At 37.4% G+C, this 22,625-nt stretch overlaps 1 protein-coding gene across 1 annotated transcript in view; it reads left to right on the top strand.

Moving 5' to 3' along the window:
- The first annotated feature begins 5,584 nt into the window (after positions 1-5,584).
- zbtb47b (zinc finger and BTB domain containing 47b) overlaps positions 5,585-22,625 on the top strand; it is a 55,453-nt gene continuing 38,412 nt past the window's right edge. Inside the window, exon 1 of the mRNA XM_062022153.1 lies at positions 5,585-6,022. Within this exon, the coding sequence (XP_061878137.1) occupies positions 6,020-6,022 (3 nt within the window). The 5' untranslated portion in view covers positions 5,585-6,019. The remainder of the gene's footprint in view (positions 6,023-22,625) is intronic.

Here is a 22,625-nt window from a genome sequence, read left to right as displayed (position 1 = left end):
TATTTCCCGCATCTACTTTGTTTTAGCAATCAAGAATATTTCAGTTGTTTTTATCCTTCTTTGTGGGGACATTGTTGATTGTCATGTCATGTTCGGATGTACTTTGTGGACGCCGTCTTTGCTCCACAGTAAGTCTTTGCTGTCGTCCAGCATTCTGTTTTTGTTTACTTTGTAGCCAGTTCAGTTATTATTATTATTATAGAGGTTTATTTGAAATAGGGACAGATACAAAAACATAGACATCTGAACAGTTATCCGATGCATGCATCACAGTGTTTGTAGCCAAAGCTAATTTACAACACTTGTCCCCAACAACAACAACAACAACAACAACAACACAGATCCAACATCATTAAAATAGGAAATAAAAAATAGAGTGAGTTGATAATAATGATAATAGTAATAACACAGACAAAGTGCAAACTAGATAAAAGCCAATAATAATAATAATAACACAGACAAAGTGCAGACTAGATAAAAACCAATTAGTAAAAATGAGTAAAAACTAAACATGGGAACACGATTGTTGCTCAACTAGCCATAATTTTGTTTGTTTTTTGAAAGTGACAAGTGCAGGTATACTTTTCAAAGTGTCCGGTAAAGAGTTCCATAGTTGTGGTCCTTTTATTGAAAAGGCAGTCTGGGCAAAAGATGTTCTACGGAATGGAACACAACAGTTGCCTTTTGACACTGCTCGGGTGATAGATCTGGTACCACTTTGCAGTCTTGTAATTGCCTTGCAGAGCAATTGGGGAGCAGAGTTATGCAAGCATTTAAAAACCAGTTTGACTGTGTGTAACAAAATAAAATTGGTAAAACTTAAAATATTGTATTTGGTTAAAATTTGGCAATGATGATATCGTATACTCTTCTTGTCTAGAACTTTCAAGGTGCGGTTATAAAGACACTCAATGGTCTTGATTGATGACTGGTGTGCCTGGGACCATGTGGTTAAGCCATAAGATATGTGTGACAGAATCATTGCATTCATAAAAGTAAAAGCACAGCTAAGAGTTAAGCAGTGTCTTATAATCTTAAAACAGCCTAGGTTTGCCTTCAGGGTTTTACACATTTTCTTAATGTGACTTTTAAAATTCAGCTGATAGTCTATGATTATGCCCAAATATTTGACTTCAGGTACTTGTTCAATGACCTCCTCATTAATTTTTATATTCAGGTTTGTTTGAGGTAGCTTTTTTATGGAGAAGCAGACAGAGTTAGTCTTTTTAGTGTTTAGGGTTAAACAGGATGACTCCAGCCAAGATGCTATTTTGTCTAATTGAGCATTTAACTTCTCAGCAACTAGAGTACAGGTCTTACCTGATGTATATACCACTGTGTCATCCGCATACATCTGTAAATCTATATCTGTGCATACATCTGGTAGGTCATTGATGTATAGACTGAATAGTATAGGTCCCAAGACACTACCCTGAGGTATCCCTGTTTCTATTTTGCGGAAGGAAGATCTCACATTATTAATGGTGACACATTGTTCACGGCCCTTTAGATATGACTCAAACCAGGACAATGACTGTTTGGATAAATTGAATTTAGTTAGTTTTGAAATTAAAATGTCATGATTGACTGTATCAAATGCTTTTTTTAAGTCTAGAAATACTGCACCGACCACCTGTCCTTTGTCAAGAGAATGTTTGATCCTTTCAGTTAAAAAACAAGTGGCAGATTCTGTAGAATGGTTATGTCTGAATCCGAATTGTAGGGGAGTCAAATAGTGATTTGTCTCAAGGTGGTGCATTAGTTGTTCCGAAACAATCTTCTCCAGGACTTTAGATAAAACTGGAAGAAGGCTGATAGGTCTATAGTTAGATGTCATTCCAGCATCACCAGATTTTAAAAGTGGTATTACCTGTGCAGTTTTCCATCCATCTGGGAATTGCCCAGTTTTAATGGAAATATTAATAAGATGGGTAAGAGGCTGTATAAGGATGCCGCTATATTTTTTAAGAAAAGCTGTGTCTAGGTTATAAATATCCTTTGAGTATGTGGTGTTTAGGTCATGTATGACATTTAGGACAGTTGTCTGACTAACCTCCTTGAGCTGAAATGAGCTGTCTTGTTCATTAGGTATGTCTGTTGTTTGATCATCATTAGTCCTACAAGAGAAACCAGAGGAAAGGTTTTTGACAGATTCTATAAAGAATTTATTGAACTCATTTGAGACTTGTGTACAATCAGTAATGATTTTGTCTCCTACTTTAAGTTTATATTGGGTTTGGGTGGTGTTACCCTCTGGGTTTAATAGGCTGTGTAGTAGTTTCCAGATCATTTTGCCATTTCCTTTGGCCTCTAATAGCATGTGGATGTAGTAGTTTGATTGGGACATTCTGAGCTGTTTAACTACTTGATTACGCAAGCCTTTAAATATTTTCAAATCAGTGTCACTACGAGTTTTGACAAAAGTTTTTAAGGCATAATCTCTCTTTTTCATTAATTTCCGGATATCATCATTAATCCATGGTAATTGAAATTTTCTGTGGGATTTTTTTCGCTTTCTAATAAATTTATCAATAATGCGTCCGATAGTAGACATTAGCTGATTACAACAGGCGTGTACTTGGTCATGTTGTTGGAGCTCGTCCCAATTAATACCCTTTAATTCGTTTTCAAAAGCAGTTGTTGATTGGCGAGGGATCTCAAGTTTAAAAGTTTTCTGATCTTGATTTTTAAACCTTGTCAGACGTGTCTTTGTGAGTTTTCTTGCAGCTAATGTCAGATTATGGTCTGACAAGCCGGTGACTAGATTGTACGTTTTTACGATTCTGTCAGGCTTGTTTGTGAAGATTAAATCAATTAGTGTCTGAGTGTTTTTAGTGATACGTGTGGGGGTTTCTATCTTCTGACGAAAGTCATGTTTAGATGTGAGGTCTTTTAGTTTTTTTCTGCAGTGTTTGTCTAGCCAGTTTAAGTTAAAGTCTCCGAAGACAAGTACTTCACTGTTATTCTTAAAATTCTTAAACAGTACATCTAAGTCTTCGCATAGCGTTCCAACGCATGCAGATGGAGGGCTGTATACCACCAATACATTGAATTGCATATTTTGTGATAGTGTGACATTAATACATAAACATTCAGTAGATACATCAGCAGTCAGGGGAATTTCCTTTGCATTAAGTGAGTCCTTGACATATATCAGTACACCCCCTCCCCTTCCCACAGTTCGGTCCCTTCTAAAACATTTATATCCCGGAACACTGATTATGCTGGTTAAAATGCTATCATGCAGCCACGTTTCACTAATGCATAGAAAATCAAGATTAGACTCCGACAGTAATAATCTGATTTCATCACACTTGGGAACTAGGCTTCGGATGTTTAAGTGACCTCCCAAAATACCTTTGGGTTTCACTGCAGGATCCCAAATCACTTTAGCATGATTAACAGTTTGAAAAAGCAAAGTCTGTTTCTGCTTCGTCTGTGCTTGTGTTTGGAGTGTTCCTTTTTTACCTTGCGGCCCGCGCTTCTCCAGCTGGGCGCCGTACGTGCAGTCCCCCCCGAAGAAGCACCCTATAGTTTATAGTTATAGTTTCGTTCTGCGTAGCCTTCCCTAAGCTTCAATGCCTTTTCTTAGGGGCACTCACCTTTTGTTTATTTTTGGTTTAAGCATTAGACACGTTTTTACCTGCACGCTGCCTCCCGCTGTTTCCGACATCTACGAAGCAATTAGCTACTGGTTGCCACCTACTGATATGGAAGAGTATTACACGGTTACTCTGCCGAGCTCTAGACCAGTGGTTCTTAACCTGGGTTCGATCGAACCCTAGGGGTTCAGTGAGTCGGCCTCAGGGGTTCGGCGGAGGTCAAAACACACCCGACTCATCGTGTAAATACAAACTTCTCCCTATCGGCGTATTACGGATACGGCAACAGCAGAAGTCAGACTGGTTTGCAGGTGTGTAATTTGTTGTGAGTTTATGCACTGTGTTGGTTTTGTTGTTTGAACAAGGTGATGTTCATGCACGCTTCATTTTGTGCACCAGTAAAAAAACATGGTAACACTTTAGTATGGGGAACTTATTCACCATTAATTAGTTGCTTATTAACATTCAAATTAGTAACATATTGGCTCTTAACTAGTCATTATTAAGTACTTATTAATGCCTTATTCGGCATGGCCTTATTATAACCCTGACCCTAACCCTGACCAAATAACTCAAATTAAGTCTTTATTACTTAGAATATGTTCCCCTAGTGTCCAAATAACTCAAAATTAAGTCTTTGTTACTTAGAATATGTTCCCCATACTAAAGTGTTACCAAAAACATATAACTTTGTCTTGAATTTGAAAAACAATTTTTTTTATTTTTCACTAAAGAAGGGTTCGGTGAATGGGCATATGAAACTGGTGGGGTTCAGTACCTCCAACAAGGTTAAGAACCACTGCTCTAGACAGTACAGACGCTCAACAACAACACATCATTTGCGGATTATAATTACTGGTTTGCATAAAATATTTTTAACCCAAATAGGTGAAATTACATAATCTCCCACGGCACACCAGACTGCATACTTGCCAACCCTCCCGTTTTTACCGGGAGACTCCCGGTATTCAGCGCCTCTCCCGATAACCTCCCGGCAGAAATTTTCTCCTGACAAACTCCCGGTATTCAGCCGGAGCTGGAGGCCACGCCCCCTCCAGCTCAATGTGGACCTGAGTGGGGACAGCCTGTTCTCACGTCCGCTTTCGCACAATATAAACAGCTTGCCTGCCCAATGACGACATAACTGTAGAATGATCGAGGGCGAGTTCTTGGTTTCTTATGTGGGTTTATTGTTGGGCAGTTTCATTAACGTCCTCCCAGCGCGGTAACAACACACAACAACAGCAGTCACGTTTAGTCTACCGTAAAGCAGTTCGTCTGCCGTAAACGGCAATGTTGTGACACTCTTAAACAGGACAATACTGCCATCTACTGGATAGCCTCCAGAACTCTGAAATTCAAGTATTTATTTTATTTATATGTATAATAAAATATATATATATATAGCTAGAATTCACTGAAAATCAAGTATTTCATACATATATATATATATATATATATATATATATATATATATATATATATATATATATATATATATATATATATATATATATATATATATATATGAAATACTTGAGTTGGTGAATTCTAGCTTAAATATATTCCCCTCTTAACCACGCCCCCACCCCCCACCTCCCGGTATCGGAGGTCTCAAGGTTGGCAAGTATGCCAGACTGTATCTTACGGCACACCAGTGTGCCACGGCACAGTGGTTGAAAACCACTGGTTTAATAGATGTCATCAGACTTTTATCCTTGCAATTGTTTGACTATTATTTTCAGTTTTGTTTTTAATTGTACTGCACTGGTGGATGGTACCTAATTGTGTTATGTTGTGGAATTTTAAATTTACCAAAGTAAAATCAAAGGGGAGAACAAATATTATGCTTATTCCATTTTAGACCCAAATTGCACAATATTTCCACACCTTATTTGTTACCAAATATGAATTAAAAACGTATTAACCAGTACCAGTGTTGTTTACTCTTTCGGGCGCCTTCGGGTGAACTCGGTGACCCGCCCGGCCACGTGTGACGTCACAGCCGGTCAGGAAACGCACTTTTTGGGGGCGAGTTTTGCGACGACTCACATTCCTGCGTGCAAACGCTGTGGTTTTGGTGCTGCGTGCACTTCCCTCCACGTTTAAAGGGCGCAGTGTCTCTTTAAAAATCCAAAAAAAAAGAAAAGCTCCCATATGATCCACGAGCTCCAATCAAAGCAATTCCTCCTGCAAAAAAAAAAAAAAAAAAAAACGAGGAAAAAAAAAAAAAACCGAGCTGAGCATTTGCGTGTGCTTGTGTGCTCCAGCAGCGCAAGAGGAGCAGATCTGTCCTGCCGAGCACAATGTGAAACATCTGCGCTGGAGGTGTTGATGGCGCAGCGGACACCGGGGACACCGGCGCTGGAGGAGCTAGTGCGGGACTCCTTGGAGCCTCTGGCCGCCACCGGACCAAAATGGTAGGCGACACGTTCGGCTTTCTGCTTTTGCGAACACTTCAAACTTCACACTTTGACGCCACCTTCTTCTTCTTCTTCTGCACAAGTTCCCCGGAATGCGGAGTGTGGGAATGGGCATGCTTTTATTTTGACAGGTGCACGTTAGTTCCTATTGTGAGGCGGCCGGAAGTGATGTCGTGTCTCGGGGTCATGTAGGGATGCTGCTCTGGTGCTAATCCCGCTGCTTCACATCTGGATGCTCGGGTTAATATCTGGGTCAGCTCACTTATTATCAAGCATAAGCAGCCACCATTTGTCACTTTCGGGTTCGCCTTTGACCTTCGAGGGCCACCGTACTTGAAAACCATATGTTTGTTTTTGTCAGTGAGGAAAATATTGCACCAGAACGTGGATGTAAGTCTTAGTTGGAAAGGAGTGGAACTTTATTGTCATACAACTTAAAAAGTACAACATTTCCAGGTTTGACACCCCAAAAAAAACCTCTGAAGCGATAGAGGTGTCACAACATTTTTTATATATATATATATATATATATATATATATATATATATATATATATATATATATATATATATATATATATATATATATATATATATATATATATATATATATATATATATATATATATATATATATTTATTTGTCCTGTCCAGCTTCTCAGGCAAATCCAGGCCCGGCCCTAACCAATCTGGCGCCCTAGGCAAGATTTTAGGTGGCGCCCCCCCCACATCGGCAGTGAAGTGTATATACTCACAAGAAACCGAATAGCTTTGTCTTTGACCTTTTTGTTTACTTAAAGAAAGCAAATTAACAATCAGAATAGTTAACAAGATTAAAAAAAATATGGATAAATAAATGAATACAAAAAAAAAAAAAAAAGAATATCCATCCATTTTCTACCGCTTATTCCCTTCGGGGTCGCAGCTACAATCGGGCGGAAGGCTGGGTACACCCTGGACAAGTCGCCACCTCATCGCAGCAAAATGAATATATGAAATACAATATTTTTTACATACATAAACACAAAATAAAACGTGTCAACAAGTTGCATAAAATAAATTAAAAATACAATATAAATAAGGCACTGCACAAAACAAGATATCAAACCAGTATGACTTTAACAACTATATTACAAAAAAAGGGGATCCTACAGCGTTCTCTATTTGTGCTTTTTAATATTGCATTAACTAGAATGACTTACAAATTACTGTACACCAGGGAGTACTGTAATTACCTAACTTTACATTATTATTTTCCATAACAATTTAGCCTTCTCCACAATATTAACCCGACGTTAAAACAGAACTAGCTATTTATTGATTAGCAATTGCCGATTCATGTAACATTAGCTTAATGCTAAAAAGCCAGGTTACTATCACATTCTGTAACAGACAAATAATTTAATGTAGGCTAACGTTACCTCCCTGCTACCTCTGTCTTTTTCTCGTTTCTCCTCCTCTTCTTTTCTATTTTTTCTTCCCTGGGCACCTGACAGTTTTGGCCGTTTTGACATCTTGTGTTGATTTTTTGATGTGGTGACGTCCAAAAAGAGTCATGATACGGGAAGGGAGGGGGCGCACCGTGCCGAGGGAGGGGGGGGCGTAATGTTGTAACAAATAATATTTATATTAAATAGGCTTTACTTTGCATTTTAATTAACGTGGGATTATTTTATGTATTTACAAATAATAGTACCAACTATTTTTTATTTTATTTTATTTTTTTCCTCCAACATTTCTGGCACTGGCGTGGCGCCCCCTGATGGACGGCGCCCTTAGCATTTTCCTATACGGCCTATGCCACGGGCCGGCCCTGGGCAAATCACATAGTTGATGTAGATGCCCATATCGGCTGTACGAATTTACTTTACAAAAGAGAAGTGTGGGGTACTTCCCTCGTTGCCTTATTTGTATTTGACTTTATTAAATGGATTTATATTATTATTTGGTGCAGCAGGAGGGGATAGAAAGAGGGAAAAAAGGAAGACAAGAGGGGGATAAGACTAGAAAGACAACAATAACAGCAACAATAGAACAACATCAGCAAATAGGATATGTAACAATATGATGGTAAAAGTGATAGCAAAGAAGCAGTTAGTGAAATAAATAATAATAATACAGAAATGACAATGAACATTATTGCACTACAAATGGAGCAATACAAATACCGATATAAATAGCACTAATGATAATGAATATCAACAATAATTACCTCTATTATCAACAATACAATTGTTCAAATGCAACAATACATACATGTAATGATAACTTGAATTACAAAAGAAAGCAGATAAATGGAGGGGAAGAAAGCGAAGCCTACTATATTAACCTTGTAGATTGTTATAGTAACAATAGGTTAAGCTTTGTCAGTGTGTCATGTGTTACCCAGTTTCCCCTAGGGCAACAACTTTAATATATGTTTGATGAAACATGATTATATGCATGAGTGTGTGTATGTATGTTTGTACAGTGAATGTATATGTACAGTATGTGTATATGTATGTTTGTACAGTGAATGTATATGTACATTATGTATGTTTGTACAGTGAATGTATATGTACAGTATGTATACACACTACCGTTCAAAAGTTTGGGGTCACCCAAACAATTTTGTGGAATAGCCTTCATTTCTAAGAACAAGAATAGACTGTCGAGTTTCAGATGAAAGTTGTCTTTTTCCGGCAATTTTGAGCGTTTAATTGACCCCACAAATGTGATGCTCCAGAAACTCAATCTGCTCAAAGGAAGGTCTGTTTTGTAGCTTCTGTAACAAGCTAAAGTGTTTTCAGATGTGTGAACATGATTGCACAAGGGTTTTCTAATCATCAATTAGCCTTCTGAGCCAATGAGCAAACACATTGTACCATTAGAACACTGGAGTGATAGTTGCTGGAAATGGGCCTCTATACACCTATGTAGATATTGCACCAAAAACCAGACATTTGCAGCTAGAATAGTCATTTACCACATTAGCAATGTATAGAGTGTATTTCTTTAAAGTTAAGACTAGTTTAAAGTTATCTTCATTGAAAAGTACAGTGCTTTTCCTTCAAAAATAAGGACATTTCAATGTGACGCCAAACTTTTGAACGGTAGTGTATATATAATTTTTTTTTTTTTTGTCCTGTCCAGCTTCTCAGGCAAATCACATAGTTAATGTAGATGCCCATATCGGCTGTACGAATTTACTTTACAAAAGAGAAGTGCGGGATGCTTCCCTCGTTGCCTTATTTGTATTTGACTTTATTAAATGGATTTATATTACAAACCCCGTTTCCATATGAGTTGGGAAATTGTGTTAGATGTAAATATAAACGGAATACAATGATTTGCAAATCATTTTCAACCCATATTCAGTTGAATATGCTACAAAGACAACATATTTGATGTTCAAACTGATAAACTTTTTTTTTATTTTTTTGCAAATAATCATTAACTTTAGAATTTGATGCCAGCAACACGTGACAAAGAAGTTGGGAAAGGTGGCAATAAATACTGATAAAGTTGAGGAATGCTCATCAAACACTTATTTGGAACATCCCACAGGTGAACAGGCAAATTGGGAACAGGTGGGTGCCATGATTGGGTATAAAAGTAGATTCCATGAAATGCTCAGTCATTCACAAACAAGGATGGGGCGAGGGTCACCACTTTTTCAACAAATGCGTGAGCAAATTGTTGAACAGTTTAAGAAAAACCTTTCTCAACCAGCTATTGCAAGGAATTTAGGGATTTCACCATCTACGCTCTGTAATATCATCAAAGGGTTCAGAGAATCTGGAGAAATCACTGCATGTAAGCAGCTAAGCCCGTGACCTTCCATCCCTCAGGCTGTACTGCATCAACAAGCGACATCAGTGTGTAAAGGATATCACCACATGGGCTCAAGAACACTTCAGAAACCCACTATCAGTAACTACAGTTGGTCGCTACATCTGTAAGTGCAAGTTAAAACTCTACTATGCAAGGCGAAAACCATTTATCAACAACACCCAGAAACGCCGTCAGCTTCGCTGGGCCTGAGCTCATCTAAGATGGACTGATACAAAGTGGAAAAGTGTTCTGTGGTCTGACGAGTCCACATTTTAAATTGTTTTTGGAAACTGTGGACGTCGTGTCCTCCGGACCAAAGAGGAAAAGAACCATCCGGATTGTTCTAGGCGCAAAGTGTAAAAGCCAGCATGTGTGGTGGTATGGGGGTGTATTAGTGCCCAAGACATGGGTAACTTACACATCTGTGAAGGCGCCATTAATGCTGAAAGGTACATACAGGTTTTGGAGCAACATATGTTGCCATCCAAGCAACGTTACCATGGACGCCCCTGCTTATTTCATCAAGACAATGCCAAGCCACGTGGCTTCATAGTAAAAGAGTGCGGGTACTAGACTGGCCTGCCTGTAGTCCAGACCTGTCTCCCATTGAAAATGTGTGGCGCATTATGAAGCCTAAAATAGCACAAGGGAGACCCCCGGACTGTTGAACAACTTAAGCTGTACATCAAGCAAGAATGAGAAAGAATTCCACCTGAGAAGCTTCAAAAATGTGTCTCCTCAGTTCCCAAACCTTTACTGAGTGTTGTTAAAAGGAAAGGCCATGTAGCACAGTGGTGAACATGCCCTTTCCCAACTACTTTGGCACGTGTTGCAGCCATGAAATTCTAAGTTAATTATTATTTGCACAAAAAAAAAAAAGTTTATGAGTTTGAACATCAAAGATGTTGTCTTTGTAGTGCATTCAACTGAATATGGGTTGAAAAGGATTTGCAAATCATTGTATTCCGTTTATATTTACATCTAACACAATTTCCCAAATCATATGGAAACGGGGTTTGTATATTATTATTTGGTGCAGCAGGAGGGGATGAAAAGAGGAAAAAAGGAAGACAAGAGGGGGATAAGACAGAGAGACAACAATAAGAACAGCAACAATAGAACAACATCAGCAAATAGGATATGTACAAATATGGTAAAAGTGATAGCAAAGAAGCAGTTAGTAAAATAAATAATAATAATAATACAGAAATGACAATGAACATAATTGCACTACAAATGGCGCAATACAAATACCGATATAAATAGCTCTAATGATAATGAATATTAACAATAATTACCTCTATTATCAACAATACAATTGTTCAAATGCAACAATACATACATGTAATGATAACTTGAATTACAAAAGAAAGCAGACAAATGGAGGGGAAGAAAGCGAAGCCTACTATATTAACCTTGTAGATTGTTATAGTAACAATAGGTTAAGCTTTGTCAGTGTGTCATGTGTTACCCAGTTTACCCTCGGGCAACAACTTTAATATATGTTTGATGAAACATGATTATATGCATGAGTGTGTGTATGTATATGTACTTGTATATGTACAGTATGTGTATATGTATGTTTGTACAGTGAATGTATATGTACAGTATTTATATATGTAGGTTTGTACAGTGAATGTATATGTACATGTATGTATATATGTATGTTTGTACAGTGAATGTGTATGTACAGTATGTGTATATGTATGTTTGTACAGTGAATGTATATGTACAGTATGTGTATATGTATGTTTGTATAGTATGTTTATACCCACATATGCGGTCCTCTCCAAGGTTTCTCATAGTCATTCACCGACGTCCCACTGGGGGGAGTTTTTCCTTGCCCGTATGTGGGCTCTGTACCGAGGATGTCGTTGTGGCTTGTACAGCCCTTTGAGACACTTGTGATTTAGGGCTATATAAATAAACATTGATTGATGATTGATTGATATATGTATCAATCAGCAGTCACACCTCACTCGGCAGACCACAGCAGCCTCACCCTTTCAGTGACGGAACACGAGGTCAGACGCACACTGAAAGCCGTGAACCCGAGGAAGGCTGCGGGACCGGACGGCGTCTCCGGACGGGTGCTGAGAGACTGCGCTGATCAGTTGGCTGGTGTCCTCACCGACATCTTCAACCGGTCCCTGTCCCAGGCCACCGTCCCATCCTGCCTGAAAACCTCGGCCAGTGGCACTCACTTCCATCACAATGAAGTGTTTCGAGAAACTGGTCCGGACCCACATCCTCTCATCCCTACCGCCCGCATTGGACCCCCATCAGTTTGCCTACAGAGCCAACAGGTCTACGGAGGACGCCATCGCTACGGCTCTCCACTCCGCCATGTCCCACATGGAGGGGGGGGGGAGCTATGTACGGCTGCTCTTTGTAGACTTCAGCTCTGCATTTAATACCATCTTACCTGACAGACGGGTGACCAAGCTAGCAGACCTCGGAATATCCAACCCCACCTGTCTCTGGATTAAAGACTTCCTGACTGACCGCCATCAGAGGGTGAGGATGGGTACCCACACCTCCACAGCCCTCAGCCTCAGCACCGGCTCACCTCAGGGCTGCGTGCTGAGCCCCCTGCTCTACTCACTCTACACCCACGACTTCACAGCCACCCACCCCGGCAATCACATCATAAAGTTTGCCGATGACACAACGGTGGTGGGCTGCATCTCTGGGGTCGACGAGACGGCATACCGGGACGAGGTGGAGCAGCTGGCGGTGTTGAGCAGGGTGAACAACCTGAAGCTGAACCAGCTCAAGACCCAGGAAGTGATCTTGGACAGCAGGAGGAGAAAAACTACCATACAGCCCCTGTACATCGACGGGGGCTGTGTGGAAAGAGTCTCATCCCTACGCTTCCTGGGAGTTCACCTGGATGAGGACCTGTCCTGGAGGACCAACACCACGGCCATCGTCAAGAGGGCACAGCAGAGGCTCTACTTCTTGAGAGTACTCAGGAATCTCCACCTGAGACAGGATCTGCCGGTGTTCTGTGGAGAGCATCCTCACATACTGCATCTGCGTATGGTTCTGCAGCTGCACGGCAGCAGAGAGGAAAGCTCTCCAGAGGGTCGTCAACTCGGCCCAAAAAATCATCGGGTTCCCCCTCCCCTCCCTGGAAGAACTGTATAACTCCCGCTGCCTGAAGAAGGCAGCCAACATACTCAAGGACCTATCCCACCCCGGCAACAGCCACTTGGATCGGCTGCCTTCCGGCAGACGTTTCAGAACCATGCGAACCCGCACAAATAGACTCAGGAACAGTTTCTACCCCCGGGCCATAACTGCACTAAACGCAGCTAAATTGTAAAAAAAACAAAAAACAAAAACTCCCTCACGTGCAACATGAGGAAACCACCGGTCAATCACGATCCGGGACTGTGCAATCAGCGATTACATGCCAACTGGACAATAGTTATCATATTTATTCACACAATTAATCCACAATAAAAAGCCTGCACAGCATAGGAGGTAGAGAATGCTGACTCCCACCCCCTTAGCACACTGGGAACCAGCATTACTCCTCTCTAGTCACTTTATACTTTTTACTGTCTCGTTTTCTTTTACATTGCCTCCTAGAGTGGTCTTAGGCCACATTGTATATTGCATATTGTGTATATTGTGTTGTTTTTGTATATTGTGTGGTTTCTTCTTTTTAAAAAAAAATGCAAAGCACCTCAGGGAAGCAATCTAAATTTCGTTGGACCTGTACATGCACAATGACAATAAAGATCATTCATTCATTCATTCATGTTTGTACAGTGAATGTATATGTACAGTATGTATATTTGTACAGTGAATGTGTTTATATAGTATGTGTATATGTATGTTTGTACAGTGAATGTATATGTACAGTATGTGTATATGTATGATTGTACTGTGAATGTATATGTACAGTATGTGTATATGTAGGATTGTACTGTGAATGTGCGTGTGGATGTACGAACTTTGAGTGTGTAGGTATGTACTGTATTTGTGTATGCATGTGGGAGCGTAGGTATGTAAGTATGTATGTATGAATAACTGTGTATGTGAGTCTATATGTGTATTTGTATGATTTTTGAATGAATCGCAATTCTTAATCGATTCAAACTTTTCAACTTTTTTTATTTTCAATTTTTAAATCTGTTCCGTCCAGCCACCCAGAAAAATCACATTGTTGATGTAGATCACAGGTGCCAAAGTCGTTTTCACTGAGGGCCACATCGCAGTTATGTTTGGCCCCAGAGGGCCGCCTCTAACGGTGCATACTATTATTACACCATTTTTTTTAATGCATTCTATTAGTTTTTTGGTTTTTTTTAACTAAAATGAAAAAAAAAAAAGGTAAATTGCAGTAATTTCACCTCAAAATGTAGTGTATATTACTGTAAATGGAAAAACAGTACTGCTGTTTTTATGGTAAAAAAAAAAAAAAAAGGCAACTCAGTTGCCAGAATTATACTGTGCAGAGGATTCTGGGAGATGTAGTTCATATTCAAAACCGCCAAAGCAAAACTGGTAAAAAAAATAAACTACCGTATTTTCCGGACTATAAGGCGCACTTAAAATAATTTTTTCTTCTCAAAACTTGACAGTGCGCCTTATAACCCGGTGCGGCTTATGTACGAAATAATTCTGGTTTTGCTTACTGACCTCGAAGCTATTTTATTTGGTACATGGTGTAATTATAAGTGTCACCAGTAGATGGCAGTCAAACATAAGAGATACATGTCGACTGCAATATGATGGCAATCACACACAAGAGACACGTGTAGACTGCAATATGACTCAAGTAGGGCTGCAACTAACGATTAATTTGATAATCGATTAATCTGTCGATTGTTACTTCGATTAATCGATTAATAATCGGATAAAAGAGACAAACTACATTTCTATCCTTTCCAGTATTTTATTGAAAAAAAACAGCATACTGGCACCATACTTATTTTGATTATTGTTTCTCAGCTGTTTGTACATGTTGCAGTTTATAAATAAAGGTTTATTTAAAAAAAATATATATATATATATTTTTTTAAAAGCTTCTGCGCATGCGCATAGCATAGATCCAACGAATTGATGACTAAATTAATCGGCAACTATTTTTATAATCGATTTTAATCGATTTAATCGATTAGTTGTTGCAGCCCTAGACTCAAGTAAACAACACCAACATTTTATATGTTCCATTGAAAATATAGAAAATTACACACAGTGCTCAAAAATCAATCAAAATGTTTTAGTAGGACTTTGGTAAGCTATGAAGCCGCACCGCTTGATGGATTGTACTGTGCTTCAACATAGGAGTATTATTATGGTGTGTGTACAAGGTAAGACATATTGTCTGGCATTTTGTTTTGCAATATTATGCAAAAGCAACTTTTCTTACCTTCTGGTACCTGCTGATCTGTATTTGGGATCTGCATGAGTCCTGAAAAATTGCGCGCCTCCGCCTTTGTAGTCCGTGTCGACGCCGTAGTCATAAGCTCCTTCTTTTTCTCTATCTTCTTGTTATGGGACATTCATCCTCCGTTGTTGCCATTTCTAATATAAAGTAGTGTAAAGTTCTTACTTATATCTGTCAGTAAACTCGCCATGAAAGCGCTAAAACATACCGGTGTAGTGACTTTACATTATTCACCCAATGAACTTTAGTTTTCAGAGAGTTCCGGTCGGACGGTTTTCCACGGGACACATTTCCGGCGGATGAGGAGATGCTGCTCAGTTATTGATTGAAGTAAAGTCTGAATGTCATTAAAACAGTTAGCGCCATCTTTTGGCACTTCTTCCACTCCCGTCCTTGCAAGCTACACCGCTACAACAAAGATGACGGGGAGAAGATGCTGTCGAAGTGGAGGCACGTAAATAAGACCGCCCACAAAACGGCGCATCCTGAAGCGACTGTCAGAGCTTGAAGATGATCTGTAAAACATCATCTATGCAACATTTTGACCAAAGAACCACCATTACATGTTATGTAGACCACAAGGAAGTCTTTTACATTTAGAAAAAATAATAATAATATGACTCCTTTAATGCGCCCTATAATCTGGTGCGCCTTACTTATATATGAAAAAAGATCGAAAATAGACCATTCATCGGCAGTGCGCCTTATAATCCGGTGCACTCACCAAGTTTTCGTCTGATACCGCCCCGCAAATATTTTGAAACCACTGTACCGAATTACATTGCAATGCCGTTACATCCGTATAAATAGCACAACTTAGCATTCTAAATGCTACAGAGAAGAACAAGTGTTGCTAACTAGGGATGATGTTTGATAAGAAATTATCGACTTCGAGCCTTTTATCGAATCCTTTTATCGAACCGATTCCTTATCGATTCTCTTATCGAATCCAGATAGGTTGTTGTATATGGAAAAAAACACAATATTTGGTTTAACAAAAGCTCACTTTTATTTTATAAGAAAAAATAAAATAAAATAAATAAATATTGAATGTTACCCTCCTAAAAAAATTAATACATATTGACTGTTGTTACCCAAAGTATATTAAGTGGGATTTTTCAGAAAAACAAATATATAGAGTAACACAAAAACAACCTGTCTCTGTGATCACTATAGGTGTATAAATAATAATATAGTGTTAAATAAAATCAGTCCCTTGGGCACAAAACTGAAAATAATACAGCTCTCCAAAAAGTGCACTTCTGCTGCTATTGGAACATACTAACTACACACACAGCCAGACAGCTAACAAACAATCCAAGACGTCTAATAAAGTTTCAAAGCAGATTAATCCATTTAGGCTCTTTATTGTTGTTGATCTTGCTTTGTCTTTTCCTATCTTTACTTTTGTCTTGCACTGGACTGTTATTTAATTTTTTTTAAATTGAAATACACACAATGACAAATGTATAAGCTATGTGATTCAATTAACATATTCAAATGTAATACACAATATGTAAATATTAGCTTCACACAAATATACAGTACTATCATCAAACAAATACTTCAGAGTGTTGAAACTATTTCGATGGTGGAAATACACGACTGGCAGCTATTTTAAGTCCTCAAATCATCCATTGCACAAAAATTGTTTTTCAATAAACATCTTAGTTTTAAATTTAACCACTTTCCACCTTAATATTGAGTTACATAAACAAGTTAAACAGTTTACTTACAGACTTATCTTTTCCAAGGCTTGTAAGAGCTAACACAACTTGTCTACTTCTCAATTGTCTCATGAACTTAACTGAGTGGCCAGACCAGGGGTCACCAACCTTTTTGAAACCAAGGGCTACTTCTTGGGTACTGATTAATGCGAAGGGCTACCAGTTTGATACACACTTAAATAAATTGCCAGAAATAGCCAATTTGCTCAACTTACCTTTAACTCTGTTATTATTAATAATTAATGATATTTATCTTTGTGGAAACACTGATCATCTTAATGATTTCTCACAATAAATATATATAAAAACAGATAAATATCAATATGCAACACTTTATTTTTATATTTTCTCTAAGTGCACATTTTTCAAATTGAACATTTTCAAATGATCACTTCTAAGACAGTCTTGTGAAATCACAATATCCCATTTTAACTAACTAGCCACTAACATTGTTTAACAAATCATGAATTACTTTGCACCATGTTTGTACAAATAATAACTCATGTAAAATACAAAAGTAAACTCTCAAATTTTTAAATCATGTCACACTTTGAACTGGACACCAAATCTGTTATCTGTTTCTTTGTCAGTTAGTGGGAAGCCTGGCATTGCATGCTGTTAACTAGTGTGTTGTACTCTGGTGTGTAACTTGACACTGCAACTCTGAGTGAGTCTTGCAGATGTGCATCAGTGAGGCGTGTTCTGTGTTTGTTCTTGATGAAGTTCATGTCAGAAAAGGCTGATTCACAAAGATAAGATTTTTCCTCATTGTTTGCGGAACCTTCTTAATCTTTTGGACATATTTTCACAGCAATCTGGCCTTAAGCTTAATTATGATAAATGTAAAATGTTAAGGATCGGAAATCTAAAGGGAACGTCCTTTCGAATGGAATGCAAAGTGTTTTGTTTATAAATTATATGCAATCTGTTGTGTTCCCTAATTTTTTTTCTGTGTACATGAATGAAGGTGTGTGTTGCTGAGTCCGACTTGGACATTATCTGGACTGGGCCTGGTTTAAAAATCCCTTTAAAAAAATCTAATTTCATTGACAACCTGGTCTGTTGAAGATAAGGCCCTTTTTAAAAAAAAATAAAATAAAATAAGATAAATAAATAAAAAACATTTTCTTGGATAAAAAAGTAAAACAATATAAAAATAATTACATAAAAAATAGTAATTAATGAAAATGTTAGTGGACCAGCAGCCTATACAATCATGTGTGCTTCAGGGACTGTGTCCCTTGCAGATGTGTTGTCTATGTTGTGGGAACCAGAATATTGGTAGCAGAAAGAAATAACCCTTTTTGTGTGGATGAGTGTGCATGGGGGAGGTTGTTTGGGTTGATGCACTGATTGAAAGTGTATCTTGGGTTTTTGTATGTAGATTTAATTTTAAAAAAAAAAAAAAAAAAAAAAAAAAAAATTTTTTTATTTTTTTTTTTAAATTTTTTTTTTATTTTTTTTTTTAGAACAGGCCCGCGGGCGACTCATCTGGTCCTTACGGGCGACCTGGCGCCCGCGGGCACCGCGTTGGTGACCCCTGGGCCAGACTAATGACGCGTAGTATTTTCATATCGCCACAAGGTGTCAGTAAGAGTCTACAATCAAAAGGGCATAACATTGCCCATTTGGGATTCGTTCCCAGGGATTCGAATAAAGAACCAACTCTTTTTCTTTACTATAGTGGTCTCGATAACGGGTACCGGTTCTCAAAAAGGGATTAGAGTCCGAGGACTCGGTTCTTTTCTTATCGAACAACCGGGAAAATCGGTTTCGAGCATCATCCCTATTGCTAACTCCCAAGTTCTTCCGAAGGTGGAATTGACAAGGATAGCGATACAGTAGCTAGGTGGTTTAGGTGGTAGTTCACTGCCACTAGGGGGCATACTCAGTGATGGCTCTCTTGTCGAGAACATCTCTCCGGTAAGTTCCTTCTCTGAAAAAGTTGCTGTCACAGTGGAGGTGTGGCGTGATGCCCTTTGATAGATTGTCAGCTCGCGTCTTCGTCCTCGCGGCCCGATGTGACTTTTATGTAAGCGCCTATTCACGACATTCCTGGCCACCCTCGACTCCGAGGCCTCGCTATCTCCCGCTGCCAAGCCAGAGAACTGTCTGCCCGGTGAAAAGTGCAGCCATTCTGCAGCCCGGCAACAAACCCCAGTCGACAGCAGAGTCCACTCCGCTAATTTATGCCCCTGAGATTAGGAGCTGTGGACAACGTGGCAGAATGTTGCTTCAAATGGCAACACTTTGTTTTTACACCGATCCCAACACTTTGTCTAATTGAACCCCCGTGGCTTTGGGGTGCGTGTGGCCTTTGAACAGATCCAAACGTGGACTTTACTAAAGTAGTGCTAGCTTTGACATGTGGGGCCTGTTGGTCTTTTTCAATCGACTGGCGATCGGCAGATGAGTCCCAGTCCTGACATGCTAAAGATTGTACTCGCATGGAAGATTCCTTCACAATGGATGGACGCTCAGGGAGACACAATTATTACATTTCCATATTCCTTATCACACACGTGCAGGAGTTGCATGAGTTCCAGGAGGGGGCATGTCTTGCCACAACACCAGCTCCAATGTGTGAGCAAGCTGCGATAATGCCGATACCACATCTTTATGCTCCAATATTGATTCTCAAATCAAAATATGAATACTTTTGATACTGAAGTTATTTGAGATAAGGTATATGAAATATAATATTATAAGGTACTACATAAATAGTTGAATATAAACAAGTTAATGTATATTATTATTGTAGACTATTAGAAGATACTACATACATAGTTGGATATAAACAAATGTATGTATATTATTATTGTAGGCTGTTAGAATATAGTACACACAGAGTTGATTATAAACAAGTGTATGTATATCATTATTGTAGACTATTAGAAGATACTACATACAGAGTTGAATATAAACAAATGTATATATAATATTATTGTAGACTATTAGAAGATACTACATACATAGTTCAATATAAACAAATGTATATATAATATTATTGTAGACTATTAGAAGATACTACATACAGAGTTGAATATAAACAAATGTATATATAATATTATTGTAGACTATTAGAAGATACTACATACAGAGTTGAATATAAACAAATGTATATATAATATTATTGTAGACTATTAGAAGATACTACATACATAGTTCAATATAAACAAATGTATATATAATATTATTGTAGACTATTAGAAGATACTACATACAGAGTTGAATATAAACAAATGTATATATAATATTATTGTGGACTATTAGAAGATACTACATACAGAGTTGAATATAAACAAGTGTATGTATATTATTATTGTAGACTATTAAAAGATACTACATACAGAGTTGAATATAAACAAGTGTATGTATATTATTATTGTAGACTATTAGAAGATACTACATGCAGAGTTGAATACAAACAAGTGTATGTATATTATTATTGTAGACTATTAGAAGATACCACTTACAGAGTTCAATATAAACAAGTTAATGTATATTATTGATTGATAGATTGAAACTTTTATTAGTAGATTGCACAGTACAGTACATTTTCCGTACGATTGACCACTAAATGGTAACACCCGAATACGTTTTTCAACTTGTTTAAGTCGGGGTCCACATAAATCAACTCATGGTAGTATTGTAGACTATTAGAAAATACTACATACAGAGTTGAATATAAACAAGTTAATGTATATTATTATTGTAGACTATTAGAAGGTACTACATACATAGTTGAATATAAACAAATGTATGTATAATATTATTGTAGACTATTAGAAGATACTACATACAGAGTTGAATACAAACAAGTTAATGTATATTATTATTGTAGACTATTAGAAGATACTACATACAGACTTGAATATAAACAAGTGTATGTATATTATTATTGTAGACTATTAGAGGATACTACATAAAGAGTTGAATATAAACAAGTGTATGTATATTATTATTGTAGACTATTAGAAGATACTACATACAGACTTGAATATAAACAAGTGTATGTATATTATTATTGTAGACTGTTAGAGGATACTACATACAGACTTGAATATAAACAAGTGTATGTATATTATTATTGTAGACTATTAGAGGATACTACATAAAGAGTTGAATATAAACAAGTTAATGTATTGTGGAGGTTTCTCTCCTCCGGGTTCCTCGGACCACCAAGCACTGACATGACAGTTCCGTTGCAGGGTTAGAACACTGTTTTATTTTTCAATATTTCAGTCTCATCGGTGCTTTTCAGCAAATGTCTTTTTCCGGTTGTCTCTCGCTCTCGCTCCAGCTTCGCCACCTCTCTCCTCCCCGGCTGCTGCCTTTTTAACAGAGCGACAGGTGATTAGACAAGCAGGCCCATGTGGGCCATCTACGCACCTGTCGCTGATCTCGAAGCCGATCCTGGCACACCCCGCTTCGCTGCAGGTCCGCAGGCCACGCCCCCCCTCCACGTGTATATTATTATTGTAGACTATTAGAAGATACTACATACAGAGTTGAATATAAACAAGTTAATGTATATTATTATTGTAGACTATTAGAAGATACTACATACATAGTTGAATATAAACAAGCTAATGTATATTATTATTGTAGACTATTAGAAGATACTACATACATAGTTGAATATAAACAAGTGTATGTATATTATTATTGTAGACTATTAGAAGATACTATATACATAGTTGAATATAAACAAGTGTATGTATATCATTATTGTAGACTAATAGAAAATACTGCATTCAGAGTTCAATATAAACAAGTTAATCTATATTATTATTGTAGACTATTAGAAGATACATACAGAGTTGAATATAAACAAATGTATGTATATTACTATTTTAGGCTATTAGAAGATACTACATACACAGTTGAATTATAAACAAGTTAATGTATATTATTATTGTAGACTATTAAAAGATACTACATACATAGTTGAATATAAACAAATGTATTAATATTATTATTGTAGACTATTAGAAGATACTACATACAGAGTTGAATATAAACAAGTTAATGTATATTATTATTGTAGACTATTAGAAGATATGACATACATAGTTGAATATAAACAAGTGTATGTATATTATTATTGTAGACTAATAGAAAATACTACATTCAGAGTTGAATATAAACAAGTGTATGTATATTATTATTGTAGACTAATAGAAAATACTACATTCAGAGTTGAATATAAACAAGTGTATGTATATTATTATTGTAGACTATTAGAAGATACTACATACAGAGTTGAATATAAACAAGTGTATGTATATTATTATTGTAGACTATTAGAAGATACTACATACAGAGTTGAATATAAACAAGCTAATGTATATTATTATTGTAGACTAATAGAAAATAAAAATACTACATACAGAGTTGAATATAAACAAGTGTATGTATATTATTAGTGTAGGCTATTAGAAGATACTACTTACAGAGTTCAATATAAACAAGTTAATCTATATTATTATTGTAGACTATTAGAAGATACATACAGAGTTGAATATAAACAAATGTATGTATATTACTATTTTAGGCTATTAGAAGATACTACATACAGAGTTGAATATAAACAAGTGTATGTCAATTTTGATTGATTGATTGAAACTTGTATTAGTAGATTGCACAGTACAGTA

Source organism: Entelurus aequoreus, linkage group LG15 (assembly GCF_033978785.1).
Source record: "Entelurus aequoreus isolate RoL-2023_Sb linkage group LG15, RoL_Eaeq_v1.1, whole genome shotgun sequence".
NCBI lineage: Eukaryota > Metazoa > Chordata > Actinopteri > Syngnathiformes > Syngnathidae > Entelurus > Entelurus aequoreus.
The sequence above is the reverse complement of the archived record's forward strand: the minus strand, read 5'-3'. Positions and strand labels throughout refer to the sequence as shown.